The sequence below is a fragment of the Engystomops pustulosus genome, unplaced genomic scaffold (genome assembly GCF_040894005.1).
Source record: "Engystomops pustulosus unplaced genomic scaffold, aEngPut4.maternal MAT_SCAFFOLD_86, whole genome shotgun sequence".
NCBI classification, from domain to species: domain Eukaryota; kingdom Metazoa; phylum Chordata; class Amphibia; order Anura; family Leptodactylidae; genus Engystomops; species Engystomops pustulosus.
The window spans coordinates 360,960-382,309 of record NW_027284973.1 but is presented as its reverse complement, the minus strand read 5'-3'; the positions used below and the strand labels follow the sequence as shown (position 1 = coordinate 382,309).

The 21,350-nt window shown below is 54.4% G+C and overlaps 1 protein-coding gene across 1 annotated transcript in view; it reads right to left on the bottom strand.

Moving 5' to 3' along the window:
* The window catches only part of LOC140106905 (cilia- and flagella-associated protein 337-like), a 316,979-nt gene that overhangs the window by 27,074 nt on the left and 268,555 nt on the right, over nucleotides 1–21,350 (bottom strand). Inside the window, exons 11-12 of the mRNA XM_072131544.1 lie at nucleotides 10,114–10,328; nucleotides 3,536–3,606 (exon numbers count right to left, since the gene is read on the bottom strand). Coding sequence (XP_071987645.1) covers nucleotides 3,536–3,606; nucleotides 10,114–10,328 — 286 coding nt within the window. The remainder of the gene's footprint in view (nucleotides 1–3,535; nucleotides 3,607–10,113; nucleotides 10,329–21,350) is intronic.

Below are 21,350 nucleotides of genomic sequence, written 5' to 3'. Positions count from 1 at the left end.
ACACACACACAGAGCTCTGCTACATCACACACACACACAGCTCTGCTACTTCACACACACACACAGCTCTGCTACATCACACACACACAGCTCTGCTACATCACACACACACACAGCACTGCTACATCACACACACACACAGCTCTGCTACATCGCGCACACACACAGAGCACTGCTACATCACACACACAGCTCTGCTACATCACACACACACAGAGCTCTGCTACATCACACACACACACAGCTCTGCTACTTCACACACACACACAGCTCTGCTACATCACACACACACAGCCCTGCTACATCACACACACACACAGCACTGCTACATCGCACACACACACACAGCTCTGCTACATCACACACACACACAGCCCTGCTACATCGCACACACACACAGCTCTGCTACATCACACACACACAGCCCTGCTACATCACACACACACACAGCACTGCTACATCACACACACACACAGCCCTGCTACATCGCACACACACAGCTCTGCTACATCACACACACACACACACAGCTCTGCTACATCACACACACACACAGCTCTGCTACATCACACACACACACACAGCTCTGCTACATCACACACACACACAGCCCTGCTACATCACACACACACAGCTCTGCTACATCACACACACACAGCTCTGCTACATCACACACACACACAGCACTGCTACATCACACACACACAGCTCTGCTAGATCACACACACACACAGCCCTGCTACATCACACACACACACACAGCCCTGCTACATCACACACACACACACACAACCCTGCTACATCACACACACACACAGCCCTGCTACATCACACACACACACACAGCCCTGCTACATCACACACACACACACAGCTCTGCTACATCACACACACACAGCGCTGCTACATCACACACACACACACACAGCTCTGCTACATCACACACACACAGCCCTGCTACATCACACACACACACAGCTCTGCTACATCACACACACACACAGCTCTGCTACATCACACACACACACAGCTCTGCTACATCACACACATACACAGCTCTGCTACATCACACACACACACACAGCTCTGCTACATCACACACACACAGCTCTGCTACATCACACACACACAGCTCTGCTACATCACACACACACACAGCACTGCTACATCACACACACACACAGCTCTGCTAGATCACACACACACACAGCCCTGCTACATCACACACACACACAGCTCTGCTACATCACACACACACAGCCCTGCTACATCACACACACACACACACACGGCTCTGCTACATCACACACACACACACACAACCCTGCTACATCACACACACACAGCCCTGCTACATCACACACACACAGCCCTGCTACATCACACACACACACACAGCTCTGCTACATCACATACACACACACAGCTCTGCTACATCACACACACACAGCGCTGCTACATCACACACACACACACACAGCTCTGCTACATCACACACACACACACACACAGCTCTGCTACATCACACACACACACAGCTCTGCTACATCTCACACACACACACACACAGCTCTGCTACATCACACACACACACAGCACTGCTACATCACACACACACAGAGCTCTGCTACATCACACACACACACAGCTCTGCTACTTCACACACACACACACAGCACTGCTACATCGCACACACACACAGCTCTGCTACATCACACACACACACACAGCTCTGCTACTTCACACACACACACAGCACTGCTACATCGCACACACACACACAGCTCTGCTACATCACACACACACAGCTCTGCTACATCACACACACACACAGCTCTGCTACATCACACACACACACAGCTCTGCTACATCACACACACACAGCTCTGCTACATCACACACACACAGCTCTGCTACTTCACACACACACACAGCTCTGCTACATCGCACACACACACAGCTCTGCTACATCACACACACACACACACACACAGCTCTGCTACTTCACACACACACACAGCACTGCTACATCGCACACACACACACAGCTCTGCTACATCACACACACACACAGCTCTGCTACATCACACACACACACAGCTCTGCTACATCACACACACACACAGCTCTGCTACATCACACACACACACAGCCCTGCTACATCGCACACACACACAGCTCTGCTACTTCACACACACACACACAGCACTGCTACATCGCACACACACACAGCTCTGCTACATCACACACACACACACAGCTCTGCTACTTCACACACACACACAGCACTGCTACATCGCACACACACAGCCCTGCTACATCACACACACACAAACACACAGCTCTGCTACATCGCACACACACACAGCTCTGCTACATCACACACACACACACAGCTCTGCTACATCACACACACACACAGCCCTGCTACATCACACACACACACAGCTCTGCTACATCACACACACACACAGCTCTGCTACATCACACACACACACAGCTCTGCTACATCACACACACACAGCACTGCTACATCACACACACACACACAGCTCTGCTACTTCACACACACACACAGCACTGCTACATCGCACACACACAGCCCTGCTACATCACACACACACAAACACACAGCTCTGCTACATCACACACACACACAGCCCTGCTACATCACACACACACACAGCTCTGCTACTTCACACACACACACACAGCACTGCTACATCGCACACACACACAGCTCTGCTACATCGCACACACACAGCTCTGCTACATCACACACACACACACACAGCTCTGCTACATCACACACACACAGCTCTGCTACATCACACACACACAGCTCTGCTAGATCACACACACACACAGCCCTGCTACATCACACACACACACACAGCTCTGCTACATCACACACACACACACACAGCCCTGCTACATCACACACACACAGCCCTGCTACATCACACACACACAGCTCTGCTACATCACACACACACAGCACTACTACATCACACACAGCTCTGCTACATCACACACACACAGCTCTGCTACATCACACACACACAGCTCTGCTACATCGCACACACACACAGCTCTGCTACATCGCACACACACACAGCTCTGCTACATCGCACACACACACAGCTCTGCTACATCACACACACACAGCACTACTACATCACACACAGCTCTGCTACATCACACACACACAGCTCTGCTACATCACACACACACAGCTCTGCTACATCGCACACACACACAGCTCTGCTACATCACACACACACACAACCCTGCTACATTACACACACACACAGCTCTGCTACATCACACACACACACAGCTCTACTACATCGCACACACACAGCTCTGCTACATCACACACACACACAGCACTGCTACATCACACACACACACAGCCCTGCTACATCACACACACACACAGCCCTGCTATATCACACACACAGCTCTGCTACATCACACACACACACACACAGCTCTGCTACATCACACACACACAGCTCTGCTACATCCTCACCCCCGGCTTTGGCTTCGGGTTTCCTCGCTGCGTCTTCCGGTCGCTCGGATCTTTCCTCAAAACCTTCTGCTCTAATATTAAAACAAACAAAAAACATATAAGGAGGCAACAAGTATACCGCCACGTCGTGCACATTACACTGCGTATACCGCGACGTGGTGCACATTACACTGCGTATACCGCCACGTGGTGCACATTACACTGCGTATACCGCCACGTGGTGCACATTACACTGCGTATACCGCCACGTGGTGCACATTACACTGCGTATACCGCCACGTGGTGCACATTACACTGCGTATACCGCCACGTGGTGCACATTACACTGCGTATACCGCCACGTGGTGCACATTACACTGCGTATACCGCCACGTGGTGCACATTACACTGCGTATACCGCCACGTGGTGCACATTACACTGCGTATACCGCCACGTGGTGCACATTACACTGCGTATACCCCCACGTGGTGCACATTACACTGCGTATACCACCACGTGGTGCACATTACACTGCGTATACCGCCACGTGGTGCACATTACACTGCGTATACCTGCACATAGTACACACCTCCCCCTGCACATAGTACACACCTCCCCCTGCACATAGTACACACCCCCCTGCACATAGTACACACCTCCCCCTGCACATAGTACACACCCCCCTGCACATAGTACACACCTCCCCCTGCACATAGTACACACCTCCCCCTGCACATAGTACACACCTCCCCCTGCACATAGTACACACCTCCCCCTGCACATAGTACACACCTCCCCCTGCACATAGTACACCCCCCCTGCACATAGTACACCCCCCCTGCACATAGTACACACCTCCCCCTGCACATAGTACACACCTCCCCCTGCACATAGTACACACCCCCCTGCACATATTACACACCTCCCCCTGCACATAGTACACACCTCCCCCTGCACATAGTACACACCTCCCCCTGCACATAGTACACACCCCCCTGCACATATTACACACCTCCCCCTGCACATATTACACACCTCCCCCTGCACATAGCACACACCTCCCCCCTGCACATAGTACACACCTCCCCCCTGCACATAGTACACACCTCCCCCTGTACATAGTACACACCTCCCCCTGCACATATTACACACCTCCCCCTGCACATAGTACACACCTCCCCCTGCACATAGTACACACCTCCCCCTGCACATAGTACACACCTCCCCCTGCACATAGTACACACCTCCCCCTGCACATAGTACACACCTCCCCCTGCACATAGTACACACCCCCCTGCACATAGTACACACCTCCCCCTGCATATAGTACACCCCCCCTGCACATAGTACACACCTCCCCCTGCACATAGTACACACCTCCCCCTGCACATAGTACAGCCCCCCTGCACATAGTACACCCCCCTGCACATAGTACACACCTCCCCCTCCACATAGTACACACAACCCCTGCACATAGTGCACACCTCCCCCTGCACATAGTACACACCTCCCCCCTGCACATAGTACACACTTCCCCCTGCACATAGTACACCTCCCCCTGCACATAGTACACACCTCCCCCCTGCACATAGTACACCCCCCCTGCACATAGTACACACCTCCCCCTCCACATAGTACACACACCCCCTGCACATAGTGCACACCTCCCCCTGCACATAGTACACACCTCCCCCTCTGCACATAGTACACACCTCCCCCTGCACATAGTACACCTCCCCCTGCACATAGTACACACCTCCCCCCTGCACATAGTACACACCCCCTGCACATAGTACACCTCCCCCTGCACATAGTACACACTTCCCCCTGTACATAGTACACACCTCCCCCTGCACATAGTACACACCTCCCCCTGTACACACCTCCCCCTGCACATAGTACACACTTCCCCCTGCACATAGTACACACCTCCCCCTGCACATAGTACACACCTCCCCCTGCACATAGTACACCCCCCTGCACATAGTACACCCCCCTGCACATAGTACACAACTCCCCCTGCACATAGTACACACCCCCTGCACATAGTACACACCTCCCTGCACATAGTACACACCTCCCTGCACATAGTACACACCTCCCCCTGCACATAGTACACACCTCCCCCTGCACATAGTACACACCTCCCCCTGCACATAGTACACACCTCTGCACATAGTACACAACTCCCCCTGCACATAGTACACACCTCCCCCTGCACATAGTACACACCTCCCCCTGCACATAGTACACACCTCCCCCTGCACATAGTACACACCACCCCCTGCACATAGTACACACCCCCTGCACATAGTACACACCTCCCCCTGCACATAGTACACACCTCCCCCTGCACATAGTACACACTTCCCCTGCACATAGTACACACCCCCCCCTGCACATAGTACACACACCCCCCTGCACATAGCACACACCTCCCCCTGCACATAGTACACACCTCCCCCTGCACATAGTACACACCTCCCCCTGCACATAGTACACACCTCCCCCTGCACATAGTACACACCTCCCCCTGCACATAGTACACACCTCCCCCTGCACATAGTACACACTTCCCCCTGCACATAGTACACACCTCCCCCTGCACATAGTACACACTTCCCCCTGCACATAGTACACCCCCCTGCACATAGTACACACCTCCCCCTGCACATAGTACACACCTCCCCCTGCACATAGTACACACACCCCCCGCACATAGTACACACCTCCCCCTGCACATAGTACACCCCCCCTGCACATAGTACACACCTCCCCCTGCACATAGTACACACCTCCCCCTGCACATAGTACACACCTCCCCCTGCACATAGTACACACCTCCCCCTGCACATAGCACACACCTCCCCCTGCACATAGCACACACCTCCCCCTGCACATAGTACACCCCCCCTGCACATAGTACACACCTCCCCCTGCACATAGTACACACCTCCCCCTGCACATAGTACACACCTCCCCCTGCACATAGTACACCCCCCCCTGCACATAGTACACCCCCCTGCACATAGTACACACCTCCCCCTCCACATAGTACACACACCCCCTGCACATAGTACACACCTCCACCTGCACATAGTACACACCTCCCCTGCACATAGTACACCCCCCCTGCACATAGTACACACATCCCCCTGCACATAGTACACACCTCCCCCTGCACATAGTACACACCTCGCCTGCACATAGTACACCCCCCCTGCACATAGTACACCCCCCTGCACATAGTACACACCTCCCCCTCCACATAGTACACACACCCCCTGCACATAGTACACACCTCCACCTGCACATAGTACACACTTCCCCCTGCACATAGTACACACTTTGCCCTGCACATAGTACACACTTCCCCCTGCACATAGTACACACCTCCCCCTGCACATAGTACACACCTCCACCTGCACATAGTACACACTTCCCCCTGCACATAGTACACACTTCCCCCTCCACATAGTACACACACCCCCTGCACATAGTACACACCTCCACCTGCACATAGTACACACTTCCCCCTGCACATAGTACACACTTCCCCCTGCACATAGTACACACTTCCCCCTGCACATAGTACACACCTCCCCCTGCACATAGTACACACCTCCCCCTGTACACACCTCCCCCTGCACATAGTACACACTTCCCCCTGCACATAGTACACACCTCCCCCTGCACATAGTACACACCTCCCCCTGCACATAGTACACCCCCCTGCACATAGTACACACCTCCCCCTGCACATAGTACACCCCCCCCTGCACATAGTACACCCCCCTGCACATAGTACACACCTCCCCCTCCACATAGTACACACACCCCCTGCACATAGTACACACCTCCACCTGCACATAGTACACACCTCCCCTGCACATAGTACACACCTCAGTGCACATAGTACACACCTCCCCCTGCACATAGTACACACCTCCCCCTGCACATAGTACACACCTCCCCCTGCACATAGTACACACACCCTCTGCACATAGTACACACCTCCCCCTGCACATAGTACACACCTCCCCCTGCACATAGTACACACCTCCCCCTGCACATAGTACACACCTCCCCCTGCACATAGTACACACCTCCCCCTGCACATAGTACACCCCCCTGCACATAGTACACACCTCCCCCTGCACATAGTACACACACCCCCTGCACATAGTACACACCTCCCCCTGCACATAGTACACACCTCCCCCTGCACATAGCACACACCTCCCCCTGCACATAGTACACCCCCCCTGCACATAGTACACACCTCCCCCAGCACATAGTACACACCTCCCCCTGCACATAGTACACACCTCCCCCTGCACATAGTACACCCCCCTGCACATAGTACACACACCCCCTGCACATAGTACACACCTCCCCCTGCACATAGTACACACCTCCCCCTGCACATAGTACACACCTCCCCCTGCACATAGTACACACCTCCCTGCACATAGTACACACCTCCCCCTGCACATAGTACACACCTCCCCCTGCACATAGTACACACCTCCCCCTGCACATAGTACACACCTCCCCCTGCACATAGTACACACCTCCCCCTGCACATAGTACACACCTCCCCCTGCACATAGTACACACCTCCTCCTGCACATAGTACACACACCCCCTGCACATAGTACACTTCCCCCTGCACATAGTACACACTTCCCCCTGCACATAGTACACACCCCCCTGCACATAGTACACACCACCCTGCACATAGTACACACCTCCCCCTGCACATAGTACACTTCCCCCTGCACATAGTACACACCCCCCTGCACATAGTACACACCTCCCCCCTGCACATAGTACACTTCCCCCTGCACATAGTACACACCTCCCCCTGCACATAGTACACACCTCCCCCCTGCACATAGTACACTTCCCCCTGCACATAGTACACACCTCCCCCTGCACATAGTACACCCCTCCCCCTGCACATAGTACACACCTCCCCCTGCACATAGTACACACCTCCCCCTGCACATAGTACACACCTCCCCCTGCACATAGTACACACCTCCCCCTGCACATAGTACACACCTCCCCCTGCACATAGTACACACCTCCCTGCACATAGTACACACCTCCCCCTGCACATAGTACACACCTCCCCCCTGCACATAGTACACACCTCCCCCTCCACATAGTACACACCTCCCCCTGCACATAGTACACACCTCCCCCTGCACATAGTACACACCTCCCCCTGCACCTAGTACACGCCTCCCCCCTCTGCACATAGTACACACCTCCCCCTGCACATAGTACACACCTCCCCCTGCACATAGTACACCCCCCCCTGCACATAGTACACACCTCCCCCCTGCACATAGAACACACCCCCCTGCACATAGTACACACCTCCCCCTGCACATAGTACACACCTCCCCCTGCACATAGTACACACCTCCCCCTGCACATAGTACACACCTCCCCCTGCACATAGTACACACCTCCCCCTGCACATAGTACACACCTCCCCCTGCACATAGTACACCCCCCCTGCACATAGTACACACCTCCCCCCTGCACATAGTACACACCTCCCCCTGCACATAGTACACACCTCCCCCTGCACATAGTACACGCCTCCCCCCTCTGCACAAAGTACAGCCCCCTGCACATAGTACACACCTCCCCCTGCACATAGTACACCTCCCTGCACATAGCACACATCCCCCTGCACATAGTACACACCTCCCCCTGCACATAGTACACACACCCTGTACATAGTACACACCTCCCCCTGCACATAGTACACACCTCCCCCTGCACATAGTACACACCTCCCCCCTGCACATAGTACACACCTCCCCCCTGCACATAGTACACACCTCCCCCTGCACATAGTACACACCTCCCCCCTGCACATAGTACACACACACCCCTGCACATAGTACACACCTCCCCCTGCACATAGTACACACACCTCCCCCCTGCACATAGCACACACCTCCCCCCTGCACATAGTACACACCTCCCCCTGCACATAGTACACAGGGCACTGCACATAGTACACACCCCCCTGCACATAGTACACACCTCCCCCTGCACATAGTACACACCCTCTGCACATAGTACACACCTCCCCCTGCACATAGTACACACACCCCTGCACATAGTACACACCTCCCCCTGCACATAGTACACACACCCCCCTGCACATAGTACACACCTCCCCCTGCACATAGCACACATCCCCCTGCACATAGTACACACCTCCCCCTGCACATAGTACACACACCCTGTACATAGTACACACCTCCCCCTGCACATAGTACACACCTCCCCCTGCACATAGTACACACCTCCCCCCTGCACATAGTACACACCTCCCCCTGCACATAGTACACCCCTCCCCCTGCACATAGTACACCCCCCTGCACATAGTACACCCCTCCCCCTGCACATAGTACACCCCTCCCCCTGCACATAGTACACACCTCCCCCCTGCACATAGTACACACACCTCCCCCCTGCACATAGCACACACCTCCCCCCTGCACATAGTACACACCTCCCCCTGCACATAGTACACACACCCCCCTGCACATAGTACACACACCCTTACCTCTTCCTGCCTGCTGACAGTTTCCTCAGGTTCCAGGGTCTGTCCTGGCCAAACGTGCCCACCAGTCCTCCACCTTGTGTCCACAGTCTGGCCGTGTGGTCCGAGGAGCCACTTATAATGTACGGATCTGAGCCACAGAAAAAGTGCTGCACTCCGATCACCGCTGCAGCATGAGCCCCCCAGGAGGAAAGCAGCGGTGGCCTCCGCTCCGTGGCCTGGAAGAGGAGGGAGAGCGCCGTAATAACCTCACAGCTCCCCCCCTGCCCGCCCCATAGAGTAGGGGGTCTCCAGATAGTCATATATAGGGGCGCATTCACTAAGGGTCCGCACGGCACATTTAAGTAGGGTTTTTGGGGCACGCCATCAGATTTTGACTTCCGTGCAACACAAATCGGGGCCGTGGCCGACGGACAACCCGACTGATTCGGAGTATGCGCGGGATTTACAATTCAAATTGTGTCGCAAGACATGCACTTACCTGCACCAGGAAAAAAGGTGAACTCTGGGGACCTGAGCGGGGAAGCGACACATGCAGGATATCGGGCGCAGGACCTTAGTGACTCCTCCCACAGCGCATTATACACAGACAATGCACTTACCTGCACCAGGAAAAAAGGTGAACTCTGGGGACCTGAGCGGGGAAGCGACACATGCAGGATATCGGGCGCAGGATCTTAGTGACTCCCCGCACAGCGCATTATACACGGACAATGCACTTACCTGCACCAGGAAAAAAGGTGAACTCTGGGGACCTGAGCGGGGAAGCGACAGATGCAGGATATCAGGCGCACGATCTTAGTGACTCCCCGCACAGCGCATTATACACAGACAATGCACTTACATGCACCAGGAAGAAGAAGGTGAACTCCGGGGACCTGAGCGGGGAAGCAACACATGCAGGATATCAGGGCTCGATCTTAGTGACTCCCCGCACAGTGCATTATACACGGACAATGCACTTACATGCACCAGGAAGAAGAAGGTGAACTCCAGGGACCTGAGCGGGGAAGCGACACATGCAGGATATCGGGCACAGGATCTTAGTGACTCCCCGCACAGCGCATTATACACGGACAATGCACTTACATGCACCAGGAAGAAGAAGGTGAACTCCGGGGACCTGAGCGGGGAAGCGACACATGCAGGATATCGGGCGCAGGATCTTAGTGACTCCCCGCACAGTGCATTATACACAGACAATCCACTTACATGCACCAGGAAGAAGAAGGTGAACTCCTGGGACCTGAGCGGGGAAGCGACACATGCAGGATATCGGGTGCAGGATCTTAGTGACTCCCCGCACAGTGCATTATACACAGACAATCCACTTACATGCACCAGGAAGAAGAAGGTGAACTCCGGGGACCTGAGCGGGGAAGCGACACATGCAGGATATCGGGCGCAGGATCTTAGTGACTCCCCGCACAGCGCATTATACACGGACAATGCACTTACCTGCACCAGGAAAAAAGGTGAACTCTGGGGACCTGAGCGGGGAAGCGACAGATGCAGGATATCAGGCGCACGATCTTAGTGACTCCCCGCACAGCGCATTATACACAGACAATGCACTTACATGCACCAGGAAGAAGAAGGTGAACTCCGGGGACCTGAGCGGGGAAGCGACACATGCAGGATATCGGGCACAGGATCTTAGTGACTCCCCGCACAGCGCATTATACACAGACAATCCACTTACATGCACCCGGAAGAAGAAGGTGAACTCCGGAGACCTGAGCGGGGAAGTGACACATGCAGGATATCGGGCGCAGGATCTTAGTGACTCCCCGCACAGCGCATTATACACGGACAATGCACTTACATGCACCAGGAAGAAGAAGGTGAACTCCAGGGACCTGAGCGGGGAAGCGACAGATGCAGGATATCGGGTGCAGGATCTTAGTGACTCCCCGCACAGCTCATTATACACAGACAATCCACTTACATGCACCCGGAAGAAGAAGGTGAACTCCGGGGACCTGAGCGGGGAAGTGACACATGCAGGATATCGGGCGCAGGATCTTAGTGACTCCCCGCACAGCGCATTATACACAGACAATGCACTTACATGCACCAGGAAGAAGGTGGTGAACTCCGGGGACCTGAGTGGGGAAGCGACACATGCAGAATATCGGGCGCAGGATCTTAGTGACTCCCCGCACAGCGCATTATACACGGACAATGCACTTACATGCATCAGGAAGATGGTGAACTCCGGGGACCTGAGCGGGGAAGTGACACATGCAGGATATCGGGTGCAGGATCTTAGTGACTCCCCGCACAGCGCATTATACACAGACAATGCACTTACATGCACCAGGAAGAAGAAGGTGAACTCCTGGGACCTGAGCGGGGAAGTGACACATGCAGGATATCGGGCGCAGGATCTTAGTGACTCCCCGCACAGCGCATTATACACGGACAATGCACTTACATGCACCAGGAAGAAGAAGGTGAACTCCGGGGACCTGAGCGGGGAAGCGACACATGCAGGACATCGGGTGCAGGATCTTAGTGACTCCCCGCACAGCGCACTATACACGGACAATGCACTTACATGCACCAGGAAGAAGGTGAACTCCGGGGACCTGAGCGGGGAAGCGACACATGCAGGATATCGGGCGCAGGATCTTAGTGACTCCCCGCACAGCGCATTATACACGGACAATGCACTTACATGCACCAGGAAGAAGAAGGTGAACTCTGGGGACCTGAGCGGGGAAGCGACACATGCAGGATATCGGGCGCAGGATCTTAGTGACTCCCCGCACAGCGCATTATACACGGACAATGCACTTACATGCACCAGGAAGAAGAAGGTGAACTCCGGGGACCTGAGCGGGGAAGCGACACATGCAGGATATCGGGCGCAGGATCTTAGTGACTCCCCGCACAGTGCATTATACACGAACAATGCACTTACATGCACCAGGAAGAAGAAGGTGAACTCCTGGGACCTGAGCGGGGAAGTGACACATGCAGGATATCGGGCGCAGGATCTTAGTGACTCCCCGCACAGCGCATTATACACGGACAATGCACTTACATGCACCAGGAAGAAGAAGGTGAACTCCGGGGACCTGAGCGGGGAAGCGACACATGCAGGATATCGGGCGCAGGATCTTAGTGACTCCCCGCACAGCGCATTATACACGGACAATGCACTTACATGCATCAGGAAGAGGGTGAACTCCGGGGACCTGAGCGGGGAAGCGACACATGCAGGATATCGGGTGCAGGATCTTAGTGACTCCCCGCACAGCGCATTATACACAGACAATGCACTTACATGCACCAGGAAGAAGAAGGTGAACTCCTGGGACCTGAGCGGGGAAGTGACACATGCAGGATATCGGGCGCAGGATCTTAGTGACTCCCCGCACAGCGCATTATACACGGACAATGCACTTACATGCACCAGGAAGAAGAAGGTGAACTCCGGGGACCTGAGCGGGGAAGCGACACATGCAGGACATCGGGTGCAGGATCTTAGTGACTCCCCGCACAGCACATTATACACGGACAATGCACTTACATGCACCAGGAAGAAGAAGGTGAACTCCGGGGACCTGAGCGGGGAAGCGACACATGCAGGATATCGGGTGCAGGATCTTAGTGACTCCCTGCACAGCGCATTATACACGGACAATGCACTTACATGCACCAGGAAGAAGGTGAACTCCAGGGACCTGAGCGGGGAAGCGACACATGCAGGATATCGGGTGCACGATCTCAGTGACTCCCCGCACAGCGCATTATACACGGACAATGCACTTACATCCACCAGGAAGAAGAAGGTGAACTCCAGGGACCTGAGCGGGGAAGTGACACATGCAGGATATCGGGTGCACGATCTTAGTGACTCCCCGCACAGCGCATTATACACGGACAATGCACTTACATGCACCAGGAAGAAGAAGGTGAACTCTGGGGACCTGAGCGGGGAAGTGACACATGCAGGATATCGGGTGCACGATCTTAGTGACTCCCCGCACAGCGCATTATATACGGACAATACACTTACATGCACCAGGAAGAAGAAGGTGAACTCCTGGGACCTGAGCGGGGAAGCTACACATGCAGGATATCGGATGCAGGATCTTAGTGACTCCTCGCACAGCGCATTATACATGGACAATGCACTTACATGCACCAGGAAGAAGAAGGTGAACTCCAGGGACCTGAGTGGGGAAGCGACACATGCAGGATATCGGGTGCACGATCTCAGTGACTCCCCGCACAGCACATTATACACGGACAATGCGCTTACCTGCACCAGGAAAAAGGTGAACTCTGGGGACCTGAGCGGGGAAGTGACACATGCAGGATATCGGGTGCACGATCTTAGTGACTCCTCCCACAGCGCATTATATACGGACAATGCACTTACATGCACCAGGAAGAAGAAGGTGAACTCCGGGGACCTGAGCGGGGAAGCGACACATGCAGGATATCCGGTGCATGATCTTAGTGACTCCCCGCACAGTGCATTATACACGGACAATGCACTTACATGCACCAGGAAGAAGAAGATGAACTCCAGGGACCTGAGCGGGGAAGCGACACATGCAGGATATCGGGCGCAGGATCTTAGTGACTCCCCACACAGCGCATTATACACGGACAATGCACTTCCATGCACCAGGAAGAAGAAGGTGAACTCCAGGGACCTGAGCGGGGAAGTGACACATGCAGGATATCGGGTGCACGATCTTAGTGACTCCCCGCACAGCGCATTATACACGGACAATGCACTTACATGCACCAGGATGAAGGAGGTGAACTCCGGGGACCTGAGTGGGGAAGCGACACATGCAGGATATCAGGAGCAGGATCTTAGTGACTCCCCGCACAGCGCATTATACACGGACAATGCACTTACATGCACCAGGAAGAAGAAGGTGAACTCCTGGGACCTGAGCGGGGAAGTGACACATGCAGGATATCGGGCGCAGGATCTTAGTGACTCCCCGCACAGCGCATTATACACGGACAATGCACTTACATGCACCAGGAAGAAGAAGGTGAACTCCGGGGACCTGAGCGGGGAAGCGACACATGCAGGACATCGGGTGCAGGATCTTAGTGACTCCCCGCACAGCACATTATACACGGACAATGCACTTACATGCACCAGGAAGAAGAAGGTGAACTCCGGGGACCTGAGCGGGGAAGCGACACATGCAGGATATCGGGTGCAGGATCTTAGTGACTCCCTGCACAGCGCATTATACACGGACAATGCACTTACATGCACCAGGAAGAAGGTGAACTCCAGGGACCTGAGCGGGGAAGCGACACATGCAGGATATCGGGTGCACGATCTCAGTGACTCCCCGCACAGCGCATTATACACGGACAATGCACTTACATCCACCAGGAAGAAGAAGGTGAACTCCAGGGACCTGAGCGGGGAAGTGACACATGCAGGATATCGGGTGCACGATCTTAGTGACTCCCCGCACAGCGCATTATACACGGACAATGCACTTACATGCACCAGGAAGAAGAAGGTGAACTCCAGGGACCTGAGCGGGGAAGCGACAGATGCAGGATATCAGGCGCACGATCTTAGTGACTCCCCGCACAGCGCATTATACACAGACAATGCACTTACATGCACCAGGAAGAAGAAGGTGAACTCCGGGGACCTGAGCGGGGAAGCGACACATGCAGGATATCGGGCACAGGATCTTAGTGACTCCCCGCACAGCGCATTATACACAGACAATCCACTTACATGCACCCGGAAGAAGAAGGTGAACTCCGGGGACCTGAGCGGGGAAGTGACACATGCAGGATATCGGGCGCAGGATCTTAGTGACTCCCCGCACAGCGCATTATACACGGACAATGCACTTACATGCACCAGGAAGAAGAAGGTGAACTCCAGGGACCTGAGCGGGGAAGCGACAGATGCAGGATATCGGGTGCAGGATCTTAGTGACTCCCCGCACAGCTCATTATACACAGACAATCCACTTACATGCACCCGGAAGAAGAAGGTGAACTCCGGGGACCTGAGCAGGGAAGTGACACATGCAGGATATCGGGCGCAGGATCTTAGTGACTCCCCGCACAGCGCATTATACACAGACAATGCACTTACATGCACCAGGAAGAAGGTGGTGAACTCCGGGGACCTGAGTGGGGAAGCGACACATGCAGGATATCGGGCGCAGGATCTTAGTGACTCCCCGCACAGCGCATTATACACGGACAATGCACTTACATGCATCAGGAAGAGGGTGAACTCCGGGGACCTGAGCGGGGAAGCGACACATGCAGGATATCGGGTGCAGGATCTTAGTGACTCCCCGCACAGCGCATTATACACAGACAATGCACTTACATGCACCAGGAAGAAGAAGGTGAACTCCTGGGACCTGAGCGGGGAAGTGACACATGCAGGATATCGGGCGCAGGATCTTAGTGACTCCCCGCACAGCGCATTATACACGGACAATGCACTTACATGCACCAGGAAGAAGAAGGTGAACTCCGGGGACCTGAGCGGGGAAGCGACACATGCAGGACATCGGGTGCAGGATCTTAGTGACTCCCCGCACAGCGCACTATACACGGGCAATGCACTTACATGCACCAGGAAGAAGGTGAACTCCGGGGACCTGAGCGGGGAAGCGACACATGCAGGATATCGGGCGCAGGATCTTAGTGACTCCCCGCACAGCGCATTATACACGGACAATGCACTTACATGCACCAGGAAGAAGAAGGTGAACTCTGGGGACCTGAGCGGGGAAGCGACACATGCAGGATATCGGGCGCAGGATCTTAGTGACTCCCCGCACAGCGCATTATACACGGACAATGCACTTACATGCACCAGGAAGAAGAAGGTGAACTCCGGGGACCTGAGCGGGGAAGCGACACATGCAGGATATCGGGCGCAGGATCTTAGTGACTCCCCGCACAGTGCATTATACACGAACAATGCACTTACATGCACCAGGAAGAAGAAGGTGAACTCCTGGGACCTGAGCGGGGAAGTGACACATGCAGGATATCGGGCGCAGGATCTTAGTGACTCCCCGCACAGCGCATTATACACGGACAATGCACTTACATGCACCAGGAAGAAGAAGGTGAACTCCGGGGACCTGAGCGGGGAAGCGACACATGCAGGACATCGGGTGCAGGATCTTAGTGACTCCCCGCACAGCGCATTATACACGGACAATGCACTTACATGCACCAGGAAGAAGAAGGTGAACTCCGGGGACCTGATCGGGGAAGCGACACATGCAGGATATCAGGTGCAGGATCTTAGTGACTCCCCGCACAGTGCATTATACACGGACAATGCACTTACATGCACCAGGAAGAAGGTGAACTCCAGGGACCTGAGCGGGGAAGCGACACATGCAGGATATCAGGTGCAGGATCTTAGTGACTCCCCGCACAGCACATTATACACGGACAATGCACTTACATGCACCAGGAAGAAGAAGGTGAACTCCGGGGACCTGAGCGGGGAAGCGACACATGCAGGATATCGGGTGCAGGATCTTAGTGACTCCCTGCACAGCGCATTATACACGGACAATGCACTTACATGCACCAGGAAGAAGGTGAACTCCAGGGACCTGAGCGGGGAAGCGACACATGCAGGATATCGGGTGCACGATCTCAGTGACTCCCCGCACAGCGCATTATACACGGACAATGCACTTACATCCACCAGGAAGAAGAAGGTGAACTCCAGGGACCTGAGCGGGGAAGTGACACATGCAGGATATCGGGTGCACGATCTTAGTGACTCCCCGCACAGCGCATTATACACGGACAATGCACTTACATGCACCAGGAAGAAGAAGGTGAACTCTGGGGACCTGAGCGGGGAAGTGACACATGCAGGATATCGGGTGCACGATCTTAGTGACTCCCCGCACAGCGCATTATATACGGACAATACACTTACATGCACCAGGAAGAAGAAGGTGAACTCCTGGGACCTGAGCGGGGAAGCTACACATGCAGGATATCGGATGCAGGATCTTAGTGACTCCTCGCACAGCGCATTATACATGGACAATGCACTTACATGCACCAGGAAGAAGAAGGTGAACTCCAGGGACCTGAGCGGGGAAGCGACACATGCAGGATATCGGGGGCAGGATCTTAGTGACTCCCTGCACAGCGCATTATACACGGACAATGCACTTACATGCACCAGGAAGAAGAAGGTGAACTCCAGGGACCTGAGCGGGGAAGCGACACATGCAGGATATCGGGGGCAGGATCTTAGTGACTCCTCGCACAGCGCATTATACATGGACAATGCACTTACATGCACCAGGAAGAAGAAGGTGAACTCCAGGGACCTGAGTGGGGAAGCGACACATGCAGGATATCGGGTGCACGATCTCAGTGACTCCCCGCACAGCACATTATACACGGACAATGCGCTTACCTGCACCAGGAAAAAGGTGAACTCTGGGGACCTGAGCGGGGAAGTGACACATGCAGGATATCGGGTGCACGATCTTAGTGACTCCTCCCACAGCGCATTATATACGGACAATGCACTTACATGCACCAGGAAGAAGAAGGTGAACTCCGGGGACCTGAGCGGGGAAGCGACACATGCAGGATATCCGGTGCATGATCTTAGTGACTCCCCGCACAGTGCATTATACACGGACAATGCACTTACATGCACCAGGAAGAAGAAGATGAACTCCAGGGACCTGAGCGGGGAAGCGACACATGCAGGATATCGGGCGCAGGATCTTAGTGACTCCCCACACAGCGCATTATACACGGACAATGCACTTCCATGCACCAGGAAGAAGAAGGTGAACTCCAGGGACCTGAGCGGGGAAGTGACACATGCAGGATATCGGGTGCACGATCTTAGTGACTCCCCGCACAGCGCATTATACACGGACAATGCACTTACATGCACCAGGATGAAGGAGGTGAACTCCGGGGACCTGAGTGGGGAAGCGACACATGCAGGATATCAGGAGCAGGATCTTAGTGACTCCCCGCACAGCGCATTATACACGGACAATGCACTTACATGCACCAGGAAGAAGAAGGTGAACTCCGGGGACCTGAGTGGGGAAGCGACACATGCAGGATATCGGGTGCACGATCTCAGTGACTCCCCGCACAGTGCATTATACACGGACAATGCACTTCCATGCACCAGGAAGAAGAAGGTGAACTCCAGGGACCTGAGCGGGGAAGCGACACATGCAGGATATCGGGTGCAGGATCTTAGTGACTCCCCGCACAGCGCATTATACACGGACAATGCACTTACATGCACCGGGAAGAAGAAGGTGAACTCCAGGGACCTGAGCGGGGAAGCGACACATGCAGGATATCGGGTGCAGGATCTTAGTGACTCCCCGCACAGCGCATTATACACGGACAATGCACTTACATGCACCAGGATGAAGGAGGTGAACTCCGGGGACCTGAGCGGGGAAGCGACACATGCAGGATATCGGGCGCAGGATCTTAGTGACTCCCCGCACAGGGCATTATACACGGACAATGCACTTACATGCACCAGAAAGAAGGTGAACTCCTGGGACCTGAGCGGGGAAGCGACACATGCAGGATATCGGGCGCAGGATCTTAGTGACTCCCCGCACAGCGCATTATACACGGACAATGCACTTACATGCACCAGAAAGAAGATGAACTCCTGGGACCTGAGCGGGGAAGCGACACATGCAGGATATCGGGCGCAGGATCTTAGTGACTCCCCGCACAGCGCATTATACACGGACAATGCACTTACATGCACCAGGAAGAAGAAGGTGAACTCAGGGGACCTGAGCGGGGAAGTGACACATGCAGGATATCGGGTGCATGATCTTAGTGACTCCCCGCACAGCACATTATACACGGACAATGCACTTACATGCACCAGGAAGAAGAAGGTGAACTCCGGGGACCTGAGCGGGGAAGCGACACATGCAGGATATCGGGTGCACGATCTCAGTGACTCCCCGCACAGCGAATTATACACGGACAATACACTTACATGCACCAGGAAGAAGAAGGTGAACTCCTGGGACCTGAGCGGGGAAGCGACACATGCAGGATATCGGGCGCAGGATCTTAGTGACTCCCCACACAGCGCATTATACACGGACAATGCACTTCCATGCACCAGGAAGAAGAAGGTGAACTCCAGGGACCTGAGCGGGGAAGCGACACATGCAGGATATCGGGTGCACGATCTTAGTGACTCCCTGCACAGCGCATTATACACGGACAATGCACTTACATGCACCAGGTAGAAGAAGGTGAACTCCAGGGACCTGAGCGGGGAAGCGACACATGCAGGATATCGGGTGCAGGATCTTAGTGACTCCCCGCACAGCGCATTATACACGGACAATGCACTTACATGCACCAGGAAGAAGAAGGTGAACTCCAGGGATCTGAGCGGGGAAGCGACACATGCAGGATATCGGGGGCAGGATCTTAGTGACTCCCCGCACAGCGCATTATACACGGACAATGCACTTACATGCACCAGGATGAAGGAGGTGAACTCCGGGGACCTGAGCGGGGAAGCGACACATGCAGGATATCGGGGCACGATCTTAGTGACTCCCCGCACAGCGCATTATACACGGACAATGCACTTACATGCACCAGGAAGAAGAAGGTGAACTCCAGGGACCTGAGCAGAGAAGTGACACATGCAGGATATCGGGTGCAGGATCTTAGTGACTCCCCGCACAGCACATTATACACGGACAATGCACTTACATGCACCAGGAAGAAGAAGGTGAACTCCGGGGACCTGAGCGGGGAAGCGACACATGCAGGATATCGGGTGCACGATCTCAGTGACTCCCCGCACAGCGCATTATACACGGACAATACACTTACATGCACCAGGAAGAAGAAGGTGAACTCCTGGGACCTGAGCGGGGAAGCGACACATGCAGGATATCGGGCGCAGGATCTTAGTGACTCCCCACACAGCGCATTATACACGGACAATGCACTTCCATGCACCAGGAAGAAGAAGGTGAACTCCAGGGACCTGAGCGGGGAAGCAACACATGCAGGATATCGGGTGCACGATCTTAGTGACTCCCTGCACAGCGCATTATACACGGACAATGCACTTACATGCACCAGGAAGAAGAAGGTGAATTCCAGGGACCTGAGTGGGGAAGCGACACATGCAGGATATCGGGTGCACGATCTCAGTGACTCCCCGCACAGTGCATTATACA